Below are 18,116 nucleotides of genomic sequence, written 5' to 3' on the forward strand. Positions count from 1 at the left end.
ACCAGCACAAGTAGTCTGGTTACTGTGTAGGACTGTTACGAAAATGCATGTCTTACCACATCCTTAGTGAGACAGGCAAGTGTGCAGACAAGTGTGTAGCATGTCGCTAACAAGCTGGCACAGCTTCTGCCAATCCAGGACACTGCTGAGTCATTTAGTTAGTCTAGCAAATTTGACTGTGTCACTGAACCTAAAAGAAGGATTTCATTTTTTGATTGATTAATGAATGATTAATAAAGGATATTGCTTACCCGGTGGTTTACCAGTGTGCCAAATTTATTAAATAGCTAGCTGCTAGGGAGTTAAATATCTATTTAAGATTTTTCTCAGGAAAACCCCCCCTGTTTTAAAAACTCCAGTGGCATGGTAAAGTTGGTCTGTGGATGCATCATGCACAACTAAGCTAAAATTAAACAAGCTAAAGCAAAGTCTCAACCTCTGGGGCTGAAAAATGAAGCTAATCTGGACCAGCCAAGAAGGTAACACTTTCAACCTCTGGGCAACCACAGTCAATCGCAAACTGACAGGTCAGTGTTTTATCACAATTAATCGCTGAGTATCACAAACAGCTTTCATGTAATTGACAACTTGACCCCATTCAAATGCAATCTGATGGCAGACTGATTGCACACTGATGGTCACTGTTGTATGGGGCGCTGTTTGCAAACTGAAACAAACTGAAATTAACAGCAACATTTTTCCACATTTAGCTCAAAACCTTACAAAACCATATTTTTCAAGTCACTTTTTACAACATTTACTAAAATATTTAACTTTTTATATTTAAAACAATTTTGTGTTAAATCTAAATGTTAAATGTAAATATTATATTTAAATCTAAATGTTAAATGTTAAATCTAAATGTTACGGGAAACTAAATATTTAGCTAACATGCACATTTATTGTATATTTTGGAAATACCAAAATAAAAGCTTTACAAAAACCTCCAGGGCTAAAGTGTGCCGGTAGTGGTCAGGTTGTGTGCCTGCTCTTCCCTGATGGCCACTTCTCAACACCATGAGCAGCTTCACTTCTTGCATACCAGCATGTCCAGCAATTTAGCTGCACATATGCTGCGGCGATTGTGAAGTGGAGACTGCAGCTGCTGAGGGTGAACTACTGCTGAACCTTTGGATGGCCAACAAAACAGATATTCCAATGTTTTCGGCTAAATTGTGGAAAAATGTTGCTGTTAATTTCAGCATGTTTCAGTTTACAAACAGCGCCCCATACTGTTGGGTATGAAGTGCAACTATAATCACATTTTATTTTTCAATAATGCGTGTACGGTTAAAATGATGTCACTACTCGGGTTGCAAAGGTTCTTCAGTTTATGAGGATAGAAAGAAAAAAAAAACATCAAACGTGCATTCTCTTCTTGCGGGCTTGTTCAACAATCAGAAAGTTTCAATTCATGTGTGGAGATGAGAACAATGGCATAGGGGCCTAATGTTTTTATTTCTATTCAATAAAAGGACAAGAAAGGACAAGAGTGTGATGTTAAATTGCATCAAGGACAGACAGCATGCTAACGCAAAGCTAGCAAAGAACCCAGAGTGAAGTTAAAGCTCAGTCTCCAAAAGTTGAATCTGTTCATCTGGACGTAGCGTGTGGGAGAAACGTTTCGTCACTCATCCAAGTGACTTCTTCAGTCTCAGCTGACTGCAGATTTCCCCAATCTTATAAACAGTACATTTGCATAATGACTGAAACCAGCCCACTGAAGGAACAATGGGCTGGGAGGTCAGGTTCCTGGATGATTGAGAATGCATCAAGACGTTAAAGCTCAGTGTATGCTGACCCCAGCCCAGCAGCCAGAGCCTCAACTTCAACAGCTAATAAAGGTGTTGATGAGCAGTCAGGCTTGCATCCTCAATTTTTAACTGTACATGTTACTACTGTAAAATCACTGTGGCGATCAACTTGATGTGTCTTTGGTGGTAGTTTTCAGCTTTCTTTGTGTTGTCGACTCTATGTTAAAATGAGTGCTGTCAGTGTTAATCTCGTTAAAATGATGTTAACGCGCTAACCGCAGTAACGCGTTGACGCCGTGTAGCCCCACGCACAGGGCGATCCGCGCTAACTCGCTAACGGAGATTTACGGGGTTAATACGGTTATGGGCGTTAACGTCATTTTAACGAGATTAACGCTGACAGCACTAGTTAAAACTTAAAAACCCTCAAAGAAAGATTGTGCGTGTGCCTTCATTAGCATAGGGATTTGTGACCGCATGTTAGCTTAAGCTTTATTGTTCTTAATTGATAATTATGTGATAGTTTATTTAAGGTCATGTTACAGAATAACATGAAAGTAGATTAGCCATTTTTATATTTTGCTTGTTTTACATTATTGTATTTTGCACAACTCTGTTGCTTGTGAAGCTCGCACACAAGAATTTCACTCACATGTACTGTACCAGTGTACCTGCACATGTGATGTGACAATAAAAGTGATTTGATTTGAAGTAATCTAAGGAGTAATGTAACAAATTCGCTCTCCGAGCAATACTGCTGATGGCAGACTGTTTCAGTCTTATTGACTTTTTCGCAACCTAGATGCACCAGAGATGCTTTGAAGGCGACAATTGTCTGCAAGGTCCCCTTTTCAAACCTTTTCAAAGATAGCACACTCACTGAACACATCGAGAAAAATGTTTTGTTGTGCTGTGGTCTCTAGCTGTCATTTTCCCTAGCATGACTGTAGCATTATAGCTGAAAAAACAAAACAAAAAAAAAAACGTTTAACCTGGTACGAGACACTGTTCCAACGTGGGTGTGTATCAGAGAACATGGGGATTTTTATTATACGTCACCCATTCAAGTTCTGTTAAGGCTTAAAGTTTCTGTTATTAGAGGTGTGGCCAATCGTGCTGACTAAGTAGCTAGCTATTTGCTAGGCTTCACCTGAGCTTATTTGACTTACTGTGTTTCAACACTTCATTTGTGTTGTTTGGGCCTTTTGGCTGTACCAAACAGCAGAAATAATGCCAACAGTAAGAAGCGTGCGATGTCACCACACCAATCAAAAAAATTAGTCTAGTCCAGCAACCAACAAGTATTTTTTGTCCATTTAGGGATGAGACTAGAGGTCTTTTACATTATATGTCAATGTGCCCACTAAATAACTCTTTCTTAAAATATGTAGCAAAGCATAGTCTTATATAAACGAGCTCATTTAAACCATAGTTATGTGTTTAAACATGCTCCAGATTACAGATGGAAGCTGTCTGCGATAAGGGCAGTCCCAGTTTGTTTAAAGAGGAGGAAATGTGATCAACTGTTTTCCAAAATGAGTTTCACTGAAAGCAGAAGCTGTTTTCAATTCGAAATGTCATCAGTATTTAATTCTAATCCTATCGAATAAAAATATTTGTTACTGTCTGGCGAGAATGTTGCAGGAGTGTTTGATTTGCTGAGATGAACTGAATCCTCAAATCTTCTGGAAAAGCAAAGACCTTTTGAGGAAGCACCTGCCCGCTGGCACAGGATAATTTCCACAGTAAACACTGGAAGAGTGAGGAACGTCATCCGGAGCACAATAATGAGGGGTTTTCCCGCAGCCATGTTTACCTCAGAGCAACTTGCCCCTGGAACAGCTGCACAGATTTGCTCCCAAGTACATTAATGCAAAATCCTACTGCATGTGTTTTTTGAAAGTTTCATAAGCAGCCTTTAATTAAGGGCAGTGCAGCTACTGGTAACTTAGAATCTTATAGTCATGCATTATTTTCACCTTAAATATGCAAAGGAAGAAATAACTGCTAGATAAACATGCTGAATTCAGCAAATTATAGCTGCTATCTTATATACAGTATACTGTCTGATTAAAAGTGCTATTACAGTGAATTCCACAAATTAAGCTACAATACAGCTGAACCAGTGGTGTGTTATGTCTGCAGTACAAAGAGCATAATATGGGAAAATAGTACAAGGAAAACTGAAGCTCAACTAAAACTCATGAACATCCTGGAGGTACAGCAAAAGGTTTTCAATACATCGGGGGAGCTCAATTGTTCCTTGTTTATTGACAATCACTTTGTCTTTTTATGGCAAATGTAGCAGCAAGACCTTCTCTCAGTCGATGTGTGACAGAGGATAAAAAAGGTTCCCACACTGAGAGGAAGTCAAAGAGGGGCCACTTCTGATGCGGAGGGGGATCAAAATTGAGGAAAGTGCGTGCGTGTGAATGTGCGTGATCTAGGTATTACTCATCTTGTGGGGACCACAATCAAAAAGGGACAAAAAGTACGCGTGTGAGTGGATGTGTGTCTGTCTGTGTATCTAAATAAATAAAACCTATGGTAAGATTTGAAACAACACTAGCTTGCTGCACAGAAATTATTGTATACCTTTTCTGAAAACACCCCCACCCCCACTAACACACAATTATAAAACACGCACATTTGCAGTCACACGCAGTGCACACTCACATTAATAATGGGAGTTGAAAGTATCTATTGGCAGCATGTATACTTTTGGCACAGAGGTGGTCAGAAGTGCATTTACTAAAGGAGACCCACGCTCCCTTTCTTTCCCACTGTTGTTCAGGTTATCCTGTGGGGCCACTTATGACCCTTCTGCAGGCAGGATGCAATGTCTGGGGACCCCAACAGAGCTGTACACGAGCATCCGCCAAGCCCTGGGAAGAAAACAAGGGCTGATGGAAAACTAGAAGAAAGGAGTATAAAGAGAAACGGCAGTTAGTAACCAGGACGCACTCAATAACACTCACCATGCACCTGCAGCCTGTGTGTGTGTGTGTGTGTGTGTGTGTGTGTGTGTGTGTGTGTGTGTGTGTGTGTGTGTGTGTGTGGCTTTGTGTAAATGTGTGTACATGTGTATACATGTGTGTACAGTGAAGCAAGGTTGTTTCTTCAGTGAACTACAGCATAGCACAATCCCCACACACAGCACAGGTGGTCCAAACAAAAACCTGTGAAGTGTTGCCCAGAGAGTAATATCCCCACGTTGTGTGTTGTATAAACCCCCCCATAGGAAACAAACACTTCCGGTGTTGTAAGATTTATTGTTCGGTGCACTTATAGGTTACAGTATACGGGTGACTGATATCTTCCTTATACGGTTCTTTGATTTATTCTCAATATTTAATAGCAATTTAGCATGCACGGGAGACATGAAAGGGTCATAATTACTGCTAGATAACTCAAGGACATATTGTTTTGTGTTTATTGTCTCACTCTGAAGAAGAGGGGTGAATTCCCTTGGCAGTGCATTGTGTGGTGAAAAAAGGAAAGACCTGGTTAACTGTTTTGTATGGTGTGAAAAACCAAAGCATTGTTGTACTTTGATAGACTGACCGCACACCAACTTGCTAAATTTTTGCCCCAGATAAGTCATGATTTGGATTCGATTTCACATCTGCACACCTGCACCTGCACCACATACAACACACAGAGAAATACACAACGGTTCAACACTAGGCTTCTATAGGTGATGTCATTGTAAAGGTCATATATACATAGAAACGCCAAGAATTAGTCACAAATGATTCCCCAACTTTGAACTGACCTACTGTAAGGACAGTCTAGGATTAGAATAAGTCTGGTTACACCCTCTAGTGTCAACACTGGGGAACATCGGAAGCAATGAATAAACAGACTTTATATGTATTTCAGCACTGCTTATTAATTCCTTGTATGCCCTTCTATTTGCAGGCAACATTAAAACAAAACCAAAGAAAATATATACTGCCAAACCTAAGTCTCATTTTGACTAGTGCTATAAACAACAATAGTATCAGTACCATTAAAAGTAAGCTAACTAACATAAGACTAAATTATGGCCACATTTTTTGCCGTGTAACCATTTTATATACTAGCAGAAAGATGTCCTGACTTTTTGCTCGACTCACTAACCTAAAGTGTAACACCTATAGTGTGTTTATTAAGTATTTGGTGGTATTGCATTGAGAAGTCATTATAAGCAACGCACAGTCGTGTGAAAAAGAACATTGTCATAACACTCATTTCATACGTTGCAATATTTGTGTGAAAAACTAAAAACACCCCATGATAAAACCACCTCTAACAGCAGTAACCTGAAGTAACCACTTTCTGTATGACTGTATCAGTCTGTCACTGTCCACTCTTCTCTATAACACTAGTTTCTTAAGGCATTTGTGTATGCACAGCTCTCTTAATACCCTGTAACAGCATTTGAGGTCTGAACTTTGACTGGGTCACTGAAACATCTTGATTTTTTCAGACATACTCTTATAGGTTTGCTGCTGTGCATTGTCCAGCGATTATTGTACACGATCCAGTTTCAGCCAAGCTTCAGCTGTTGGACGGATGACCTCACATTTGACTCTAAAATACTTTGGTTTAACGCCGAGTTCATGGTGGAGTCGATACCTGCAAGGTACCCTGTGGCTGCAAGACAAGCCCAAATTATCAACCCGTCAACCACCATATTAGACATTGGTATGAGGTGTTTGTGATGACATGCTGTGTTTGGCTTTGGTTTGTTTAGCAAAAGCATCATGGCCAAACATGTTCATTCTGGTCTTGTTGGTTGAAAAGACAGTATTTAAGAAGTCTAGGTTTATTCAGATCCATCTTTGCAAGCCTAAAATGCTCGTTTTAGAGAGAAGAGGGTTTCCCCTTTGTGACCTTTTCAAACCAGCCATACTTATTCAGTCGTTTTCTAAACATACTGCACTGAATGAGGCTTTTAGAGTCTCAGATGTGGCTCTTGGGTTACCTTTACCTTCTTTATTGCTATGGAAGCAGTATGAGTGTTGTTTGTGTTTTACAGTACTGCACAGAGTGCTGGCATAACATTTTCATATGACTATATTTAACTATTTTTGGGTTTCCTGTGTAATAGAACTTATTGCATACAGCCTTAATAATGAAAAAGTATCAGTAAATGGGAATTGTGAAATCTTGCTCTGTTATTACATGGAAACAGACTGAAACTGGGTGCATTTTTGGGGATATACACATTCACACTTTGCTGTTTTCTGTGGCCATCAGGCAATATAGGCAAAAGAAGAGCTGCAAGGCCCTCATTTGTTGCTATTGTTACTGCAATAAAAATATTAATTAACACAACAGTAATCAGTTATTGACATTAAAACTTGCATAAAATTTATAAAAGGGGTATACTACCAGGGTGGTTGCACATCCCACTAGTAGCTTAACACGCCCTCTTGTGGCTCAAATTGTGTATTGTTTTACAGTATTACTGTAAACATGTTTCTTGACACTGAAAGGTAAAGATATGAGTAGCAGAGGCCAGCAGAGGAACTGAAATGTGTGTCATGGAAACCATGCCCTGTTTCTTTATCTTGCATCTTATACACTTGAGCAGACAACACTCCACCACACCTACATTTAACACCAATCACCCAGACACACAATACAACACAGTGCAGACACTTCTTTTTTCCATTGCATTGTTGATTTGATACCAAAGGTCATTTGCATTTTTTAAAAAAAGATCACAGGCACAAATTTTGCAAATCATTGACCGCATCTACACATTCTGAAGTACAACGAGCTCTACTGATAACTAACCTAAAGTCCTTCATGACCAATAACTTTGAAGACCATACATTTGTGAGTTTTAAGACTTAAAGATGAAATACAGTTATCAGTTGTGCTCACTGACTAATTGCAGGACTGGGGCGGAGTAACTACTGCAAGTGAAGTTTAATCAGAAGATTATTTTTGCACTCTGTAGGTAGATCATCTGCCTGAGAATCAAGGGAGAAATGTAAGAGACCAGATAAAAAAGCAAACTGCTGTCTGTTTCCAGTAAACTGAATGTAACCCCCAAGGGGAGGTCCTGGTCTTCACTGTTAGAGAGAGAGAGAGCGAGAGCAAGAGAGAGAGAGAGAGAAATTAGAGCAGAGCAAAAGAGAGAGAGAAACTTTCCAAACCAAAATGAGTGAGTGAGAGTGACACACTGACAAGCACTCAGTTTTCAATGAGGAAATTGAAGACATTTTGCATCTGGAGTACTTCTGAAGACACGAGCCAAAGACAAGCTAAAGGTATTTATTTGCTGAATGAAAATATGACATTATAGAGCAGTGACAGGGACTGAGAATTTCTAGATATTGTAAGGTAGTGGTGAACATAATAGTGTAAGTTTTATTTTATTTAAATAATGTTGTACAATGTTGGTAAAACACATCAAAAATTACACAAAACATAACGCATAACGCGGATGATAAAATATGTGCGATAGAAAATTGGCAAAAGTATCAAGACTAATTATTATTATTAATTTTCATTTCAATTATCACTTTTTTTCGTGTGAAATCCATAAGTCAACAGTTTGTGTAAAGCCTCTCTGCAGTCATGCATTTCTTGACATGACATTTTGTTATTACAAACCACTGAATATTAAAGCACTGCTCTTGCTGTTTTAGGTGTAATTTTCCATTTTAAGATGTAATTAAACCATCGATATTCATAATACGGTACTTACGCTTACAGTATAAAACACACACAGTCTAAATCTGCTACATCATTATTTTATCAGTGTTGTGTATTTGCATGTGCAGTCATTATCTTTAGCTTCTGTAATACACATTACATCAACTATATTTGACTTTGTGATCTAAAAACACCTTTAACTTTTAACATTAACACCTCATAAAACTTCCTTCAGACAAACAACAGTTCTTTTTTAACACCATCACTTAGTTTGGTCTCATTTCTACACCAGTGTGTTTTTAGCTATTTTTAGCTGTTTTCTTTTCCTCTATTTTTAACTGGAACATGACAATGAAGCCCCATCGTAAACTGTACATGCTAATGCAATGGTAAAGAGCTGTAAACACATTTTCACTTCCTCTTTTGAGAGCCAGTTTTAGTTTTTTTGTTTTCTTGTTTCAATTTTATTATTTTTCTTGGGTCACCTGTTACCAAGCGATACACCTAAAGAGATGCTCACTAAATACATTTTAGCAATTTTGAGTCATTAGATGTCTTTTTCCAGCACCGGGCATGAAGTCAAAGAGCAGGCCCTGCAGTGGGAGGAGTGGAGACTAAAAACAGCAGCAGTAAAGCTCATCTGTTTGATCAGGTAAAAGCAAAGTAATGAGCACATTGTAGCTATGTGAGTCTCTTTCCAGAAACTTATTGGATCATTGTTTACTGATACTACACTAAACAGTGCATTCTGTAATTAGATATGTGATTTTAGTAAATGTTAGCGTCATGTAACGTAGCTAAAAGAGGTTTCCACCAAACATGCAGGATGGGCTGCACTTGCAGTGGCGAGAAACAAGTAAAAGAAGAAGGATTCCGCAAAGGAAAACACAAATCACACGCCTCCCCGTCATCAAACCATATAGTAAGTAAAACACTAAAAAGATTTACTCGGATGTGAAACTAATTTTACTCTAATTACCTCAAAAGGTTTACTTGACACACTGGACATAATCAACGTCTTCTTTTTTTTCTCCCAATTCTTTCAAGGGACGAAGTGGAAACGCCTATACAAATAATGGTAATCACAAACTTCCTTGCATATATCAACCATCATAGTGGAAAGTAACAGGCCTGCATTCATGGACCCAACTGCTGCTGCGTTAAGAGACATTAGTGGCAGTAATAAGAGCTACAGTTTTGTGATCAAAATCTTGGTTGAATTTCCTCTGTTCTCTTCTGGGGATTAGATGAGATTGCAAACACATGAAAGTAATGTTAATGTCACAGATGTAAAATAACACAGCGGTTGCTCGGAGAATGAAAACAATATCGCCACAAATTGCGCATGTTAGAACACAGGATCACGTCAAAATAAAACGTCTAAAGGTAAAAAGTAGATTAAAAATACACTTTTAAAGAAACTCTGTGCTCTTCTTTCCTTTAGATGACACTATATTTATTGCACAACACGACTTCAAAGCGACCAACGACAGTGATCTGCCTTTCAGAAAGGGAGACAAACTTAAAGTATTGCAAGAGTAAGTCTCGTTCTATGGTTCCCATAGTAGTGAAAGTGACAATAAAGAAAGCGCACAGAGAAATAAAATGAATTCGGCGTGTTTGTCTGGTGTACAGAACCGGAGAATGGTGGCTGGCCCGACTGCTGACGACTGGACAAGAAGGCTTGATACCATCGAATTATGTAGCCAGAGCAGATACACTGGAAGTGGAAAAGTAAGCTTGAAATATTATGGAATGAAATGTAGCACGCATCTATTGATTGATTAATGCTGTTGTAATGCTTTGTATTATTATATTCAGGAGGAGTGACTTCTGTGGTTTTGTGGTGCTCTCTCTTGCAGATGGTTTTTCAAGGATTTGGGCAGAAGAGAAACCGAGAGGCTACTTTTAGCACCCGGAAATAAACCAGGGGCCTTTCTAATTCGAGAGAGTGAGACCTGTAAAGGTGACCACCATCAGTATCTTTCCGAGATCATGCCACAAATCACATTTTTAGCAGCTACCTGTATTCATTTTCAGTGTGGTCAATAAACCCAAATGTCCTTTTTCCCCCTCTCAGGGTCATTCTCGCTGTCAGTCAGAGATTATGAAGGGGAAAGAGGAGATGTAGTAAAACATTACAAAATCCGTTGTTTGGACAAAGGTGGCTACTACATCTCCCCTTCCAACACGTTCCCGACCCTACAGGAATTGGTTCAGTACTATACCCGTGAGTAACAACTACAAATACAACATCTCCACCCTCAAAAAGTTTGTATTTTCGGAGATGTATAATTTAAGAAACCATATCCATGTACAGGATTTTCTGTTTCCGTGTTTCCAATTCAGCATTTATAATTGTAAAACCTGCATCTTGCATTGATTTGGACTCACATTAAGCTTGCTGCTTTGAATTCTAAAACATCTGCAGTGACTTTGAATTAAAGGGGGAAGTTCGACCCTTGTGATGTGTTGTGCATTTCCTGAGTGAGAGGAGTGATAGTCTTTCCACTCCTGCGACTAAACCACAAGATAAGCAGGCCAGATCTTGAGAAAGGTTGTCTCAAAGATCAACTTATGAAAACGAAATGCATGTGAGCACGAACAAACATGCTTTTAGAATTATCTAATGAAAGATGAGATGTATAGTTTCTGTAACTATATTTATCACTCGTGCAAAGAAAGATGGAAAAAAATGTTGTTTGTTACATCTGAATGTATCGTATTTGGGTGCAGACACGGCAGATGGGTTGTGTCAGCGACTGTATGCTCCCTGTAAGCCTATGGCCCCTCAGCAGCCATGGGCCCATGATGAATGGGAGATTCCTCGAGAGACACTGAAAATGCTGAAGAAATTGGGGGCCGGACAGTTTGGGGAAGTGTGGATGGGTAAGGGAAAGCCACCGATCAAACTGTTTGAAGACACCTAATAAACCAAGACGGCAAAGTCAATAAAGCATTCTGTTTGAATTATTTGGCAGGTTACTACAAGAACACCCAGAAGGTTGCTATTAAGACCTTAAAGGAGGGGACAATGGCGCCTGAGGCCTTCCTTCAGGAGGCCAACCTGATGAAGCAGTTGAGGCATGACCGACTGGTACGACTTCATGCTGTTGTCACTAAAGAGCCCATTCTTATTGTCACCGAATTTATGGTCAATGGTAAGTGAAACAAAGAAGAGTTTTAAGAGTTCCTGATAATTAAATATTAACTATAATATATATATAATGTAGTACAAATTGGCCTTTCACCAATAAATTAAAGCAGAAGTAATCTGGTGCTGATATTCATAATTAAAAAAAAAAATTTTTACTTGAAAATATTAAAGAACACAATATCATAATAAGTTTTTCTGAGAGGTCGCAGTGGCATTAACGGCTGTCTTGATTGTCCGAACAACACAAGTGTTTCCAATAAGCATAACATAAAAAATGACTTTTTGGAAGCAGTTCGAAACTGTGGGCAAAGAGTGCTTTTTTGGTTAGTCTTAATTCTAGAGGCCAACCAAATATAAGATTTTTAAGATTGATACAAACACCAACATTTGGTGATTTGAAAATCTGATATTACGTCATATTAGCCAATATTGTTTTTCTTCCAGAGACACGAAATACAAACAGATTTGCGTGACATTTGTTATTTATTTAATCATTTACACTTTGCACTCTGATTGGATCAGCTTATTGTTGTTTTTTGTCAACAGGGAAGTTGCAGAGTGCTCTCTGCTGAAGGGTGTTTCTCCGGTCTCTTCTTTACATTTTAAATTTTCAGTCGTCATTACAAATTCCAGTACTGATAAACTGGCAGCTAACTTATATCATTCAGTAATACAGTAATACCTAACATTTCCCACTTAGTACTAACACAAAAGAGTGCTGATAAAATATAAAATTTAGCAAAAATGCAAACCTTCTGACGATGCAGCTGGTGGTGTACCACAGCACCACAGCGCCTGGAAGGTGGGAGGCGCCCAGTTGATATCACTGTTAAAATAAACCATAGCACAAGTTACAGATGTTTGTCACCCAAGGCCTAACTTTACTCATGCAGAAAGCATTTAACTTATGAACTGAATTTTACCCAATTGCCACTGATTAAAAGTTGGTTTCTTTTCTGAAGCGTATCGCTGGTGGGAAACATGCTGTGAAATATATTACTTGTTCTTCCTGACTTTGCTTTTATCATTTGTGGAAATGTGTGCAAACCTGTTGACGTCAACTATGCAACCATTTTTTGGCAAATGTTATAGAGAAGTTCACAGTCATAGCCGCTACGGTAACAACAAGGTGGTAAGGGCGTAAAAAAACATCTGCGCCAGGGCCGATCACAGAGTTGTTACGCCAAAATATATATAAAAATATATACACGTGGACATTAAGATAACATAAGATGACATGAGATATATGTTACACTTTTTCTTTTTTATATTCATCCCAAAGTCGAGGAATGTAATGTATTATATCTAAACACATTAACAACAATATTTGTGACTCTTTTAATATTCATTTTTTGCAACTGTTTGATTATATGGTTATTGCTTAAGGCCTAAGGTGTATTGGTGTGCTAAATGAGATTCTGTAGTAAAGGCAAGCTAATTTAAATATCATAACTACTGACTTCACCAGGAAATGAATATTAAAATCTTTGGTTTGGGTTTTGATTAGACTGGTGTTTGTTGTACTGACTGACTTTAGACTGAACAGACGGCTCTTATTATGGCTAACGGCTAGACAATTAAACAATCTGACGTATCCTCATTTTTCAAAATGTGCACCAATCCAAAAGCACCCAACAACAACTGGAACATTACAGAGCTTTTCTGTTATGAGATATGTAGGTAGAAGTTTCAATTAAACCACAGTAGTTTCAGATAATATGTGCTTCTCTTTTTTTATTTGCAGGATGTCTTCTAGACTTTCTAAAAACAGATGAAGGGAAAAGGCTAAAGCTAAATAAGCTGATCGACATGTCAGCACAGGTAGGAAACTTCTAATAAAGAAATTCAGTTAAATGATTTCAGTTAACTATCATGTGTGTGTGACATTTTCAGTGATAACAGTCACTGATACCGTAATCTCATAAATGCCAAAACATTTCTTTTTGCTCTGAGCGTTTCCATAATTCTTTCATTTGTGTCTCTTCTGCTGCTTCTGACTGTGATAGTCTGCGTGACTTTAATCTTTAATTCAAGGATGAATGTATGCTTTGTCAAAAAACAAATACACTAGCCATCTGGCTGACCTCAATGTCTATTTTTACATCCTTGCTGCTCTACAGTAACATTTTGAAAGTACCGTATACTATGCGCTTTGGCATCACACACACGGAAACTGTCAGCAGATGCTATGTGGTTTCTGTGGTGGTGCTTTTGCTTGTCTGATTTGAAAGCCTCACCCTACGTCAATTATTAACATCCGGACAGGAAATCATGCTATTTTTCCATCCACAGTGAGCTCCCCCAGAACTCTTTTGGCCCTCCAAAAAAACTTTTGACTTCCTGAGAGTTGGCACATCCTGTTAAACCCACTCTACTATCATTTTTTTTTTACAATGTGAACATAAGTATTAACACATACAGCTCGCTGTAGAGGCCTCATTGCATGTGCTCGGCTTTTATAAGACATTCAGATTCCTATCAAACTGATGTGCTGTTGTCTTGTGTGTTTTTACGATGGAAAACCAACATTTCTTGAATTGACATTTGATCTAACAAATCTGCTCTTTCTTTGGTTATACCAGATAGCTGAAGGCATGGCGTACATTGAGAAGAAGAACTACATCCACCGTGATCTGCGTGCAGCTAACATACTGGTCAGCGAGACGCTGCATTGCAAGATAGCAGACTTTGGCCTGGCCAGAATCATCGAGTCAGAATACACGGCTCAAGAAGGTGCAGTAAGGAGTTTTGACGTAAACGCGCCCCCGGTGCCACAAACAGGATTTTAGAAACACTCGCGTCACAAAGAAACGCTGACGTCTTCTCTGCAGACACATTTCCATCTCCTTTAGAAATTTATGACCCAAGTTTTCCTTCTTCTATTAGTAATATAGGTTGTTTTTATATAATGTATTTTTCTGTAGTTTTCAACATTAAGGACGACAATCAATAGTGTCTGATAAATGTCTCAAGAGGGCCTTTAATTAATATACAGCAGAATATAGAATTCAATTCTTAACTTTAAACCAAAGTGCTTAATAATTAACAGATAATTAAATCATACTAAGTAGTGGAAACTTTAAAAAAAAAAATTTCTACACAGAAATTTTGACCTTTTTTTGTTTCTGATACTGATTTTTTTTTTATTAACTTGATTTGTTTCACAGATTAAGAAACCATCACTTAAAATTGGTAATTTCACATTACTTATTTCTATTGTGTTCTTCTCCTAGCCTGCACTTGTGCATTAATACTGTAGCGTTCGTTTTATTGTGTTGGGCAAGTTCTGGATTTGCAGCAGCATGCATGCTCTATTGCAATGAGTTTGTATGTGTTGATTTTTGGTGGGCAGGTTTCTGTAGCTTATAGTTGCTGAGATTTTGTTATATTTACTTTTGTTTCAAAAAAAGCAAAGCAGTAAAACCATGTTTGAACTGGGTTACGGGGTTTGTGACTATGATTGCGGTGGTACACACAGGAGTGTGCAGCACGATGCGTCGTTCATTATAAGGAAGATTTTTGAAATTGTTTCAAAGCACTCTTGTTGATGCTCGTCGGGAGCGATATACTGCTTGGTGTGTGTGCGCGTGTGAGGGCGAATGTGTAAAATAGAAAAAATGTGATTTCATTTAATCATCTGAGCTTAACTTTAATTGAAAAAGGCATATATAGCATTCAATCACCACTTCACATGTAAGCGCAGCTGCCGTAATTCTTTTTTGAGCTGAAGGTCATTTCCTCTGGTAGCAGAAACTCACTCTCCTCCCCTACCAAAATTAGTAAAGAGCGATTGCTTCAATTAATTTTAAAACAGCATATTGTGTTTTTAAAGTATGTTATAAAAGTGTGAGTACAATGCCCATAATTTTCAACCAGGTGTATACAAGTGTATATTCTAATATCAATATATATTTGAAATTGTATTTACATTTTGTCTAACTCTGTGAATTAAAAACGTATAAATCTGTCACAGTGATTCAAAATCTTGTAAAAAAACAAGAAAATAGAACCCACAGATTTATCAGAGCGATAGAATGATCTGTAAATTCTCTAATGGAAAGCTTTCTCATTATTTCAGAGTATTTCCTGCCCATTAATCATCCCACATTAAAAGGAAAATAAACATTTACACAAATGCGCACACACCTACATATCCTTCACAGTGAACAACAAGTAACACAACTTCCTTCCATTTTTTTCCTTTTACTTTTGTCTAATAATCAGGTGCTAAGTTTCCCATTAAATGGACGGCTCCAGAGGCCATCAACTTTGGGACGTTCAGCATCAAATCGGATGTCTGGTCCTTTGGGATCCTCCTGACAGAAATAGTCACCTATGGAAGAATACCATACCCAGGTATGGGTTATGTGAAATAACTTCATATTTACAGAAAACAGCTCAAATATTGCTTTGCTATTTTATGAAAAAAAAAAAGTTACAAAATATCTGTCAAAGTGCATGCTTTTTTTCTCTCTTCATCAGGTATGACGAACCCAGAGGTGATCAGGAGTCTAGACAGGTCATACAGGATGCCATGTCCAGACGGCTGTCCAGGGGAACTGTATGATATCATGATGGTGTGCTGGAAGCAGAAGCCTGATGACCGACCGACTTTTGAATATCTTCAGAACACTCTCAACGACTTTTTTATTGCCACGGAAGGACAATATGAGATGCAGCCGTGATGACAGAAAAAGAAAAAGTTTTTTGTTGTGGACAATGAAATCTCTTAAAAAACCATGACTTGAATGGATAAAGGACCACATAGCTTTCTGATGATACTTTTTTTTTTAAATAGAGTGATGGATACGTTTTTCACACCTGCCTTCTAAGTGAATGTTAAAGATATTCATGGCTTCTTCTGTCTGTAGCGGATATCAGTCAGATATGCAACGCGGCTTCATGTCAGCGCCTTTTCTTGATGGAGTATAAGGTTGCATTCTTAGAACTGATGTATGATGCGTGATAGGACTATGGATATACAAATACAGTTCACTCATATTGTAAAGCAACATCTGGACCCAGAGACATCAGCACAGGTAAAGTTGCAGATTAAACATTTGCATGGTACAGAAACTAGAACCCTGAGATTACATGCACAATACTTTGCACTTTTTTTTCTTTTTAAAAAAAAATTAAGTAATTCAGCAGATTTTTTTTTAAGTGCTTAGCAAAGAAAAGTTATTCTTGCATTTTTGTCTTTTGTAAATAAAAATGAAGAACTCTGGTATTTCTTGTATTTAAATCAAAAATTTTGAAATTACAATGCCGTAAAAGCATTTCTCATGTAGGGCTTTAGTGGTGACTATCACTTTTTACAGTTTGGTGTTTGAGACAATGAGGATGTGTCTCAGTTCACCGATCATAAGAGAAAATAGCAGCATTTTAAAAAAAAAAGAAAAAGAAGTTTGACATCTTAAGTGTGAAAGTAAAGCTAACACTCTGGATGAAACAAAAATAAAAACAACTTTAAAGTACATCACCTCCCACGTGAAAACAAATGGCAGCAATGTGTAGACTGAGTTACTAACTCTAGTTTCAATCATGTTAAAATGATGAAAGGGGTGACTGACCCGAACATACCCCCCATTTTGAACGGCAACCCATAGGAAGCCTTTAAAAGCAGCTAACTACTAAATTACAGCAGTCTTCAACTGAGCCTTCCCAGGGGGAGCACAGACAGTTAGTGATAAGAGACTGGAATGGCTGTGTTAGCCAAGGGGTGAAACTCTGCCATTTCCTGAATGGACAGGAAACAGGAAGTGTGCGTCAGCATTCCTAAAATGCCACAAAGCTAGAACAGTCTCGCATACCAAGTTAGTAGTTGTCTTCACATTTTTCCTCCTGAAATACATCCGTTTGAAATTTACTTTTTGTTGTTATTGCTGATTGAGCGCCTCTGAATTGTGAGGGAGAGGGAAATTGTCATTTAACATAATAGTGATGGTAAATAAAAACTAAAACAACTTCAAGTATTCTTAAAATATATAAAATATTATTATTAATCTTATTCAATAGGAGCACATGAGAATAAACATGCATTATATCTAAAAATGTCTGCCGTGTCTGTTTAAAAAAAATATGGCAGGTGATTTTATGTTGATATTTGTAATATAAAACTGAATATGTTTTAAAATAGCCTGTAAATCCAGCTGAAATGTTTTTAATATGCCTGACCACTGGACTTTTTCCTTATAAATATAAATTAATCTTTAACCTCGCAGAAGACCCAAAGACGTTTCAACATTTTTAATCTCTCATATGATCCATGAATTCTGTTCCATGCATACTAATATCAGATATGGTAGGTGCTATGTCAGCATCAGCGACAGTGTATCAGTGTTTTGGATTTTCTTGCTGTTGTTTTTTTTTAATGATTGCAAGCATGAATGTGCTAGTAGTAGTTTAATTTCATTTCATACTGGTTAATACCAGCAGTGTCTTGGAAATCAATTATATTTATTCTCTGTAATTAGATTACTCTTTTCACCTTGTGGACAATGCAAATCAAATATGAAAATGCAAATACATGTGTATTTTTAAAAAATTAA

General features: G+C 37.8%; 1 protein-coding gene across 1 annotated transcript; it reads left to right on the top strand.

Moving 5' to 3' along the window:
* The first annotated feature begins 7,947 nt into the window (after positions 1 to 7,947).
* blk (BLK proto-oncogene, Src family tyrosine kinase) lies at positions 7,948 to 18,116 on the top strand. The gene is made up of 14 exons (XM_063495612.1): positions 7,948 to 8,020; positions 8,974 to 9,060; positions 9,234 to 9,330; positions 9,456 to 9,486; positions 9,853 to 9,946; positions 10,044 to 10,142; positions 10,271 to 10,374; positions 10,489 to 10,638; positions 11,145 to 11,297; positions 11,390 to 11,569; positions 13,310 to 13,386; positions 14,148 to 14,298; positions 15,790 to 15,921; positions 16,048 to 18,116. Exons 3-14 carry the CDS (start codon positions 9,235 to 9,237, stop codon positions 16,248 to 16,250), a joined length of 1,470 nt encoding a protein of 489 aa, XP_063351682.1. The 5' UTR covers positions 7,948 to 8,020; positions 8,974 to 9,060; position 9,234; the 3' UTR covers positions 16,251 to 18,116.

Source organism: Pelmatolapia mariae, linkage group LG15, assembly GCF_036321145.2.
Source record: "Pelmatolapia mariae isolate MD_Pm_ZW linkage group LG15, Pm_UMD_F_2, whole genome shotgun sequence".
NCBI lineage: Eukaryota > Metazoa > Chordata > Actinopteri > Cichliformes > Cichlidae > Pelmatolapia > Pelmatolapia mariae.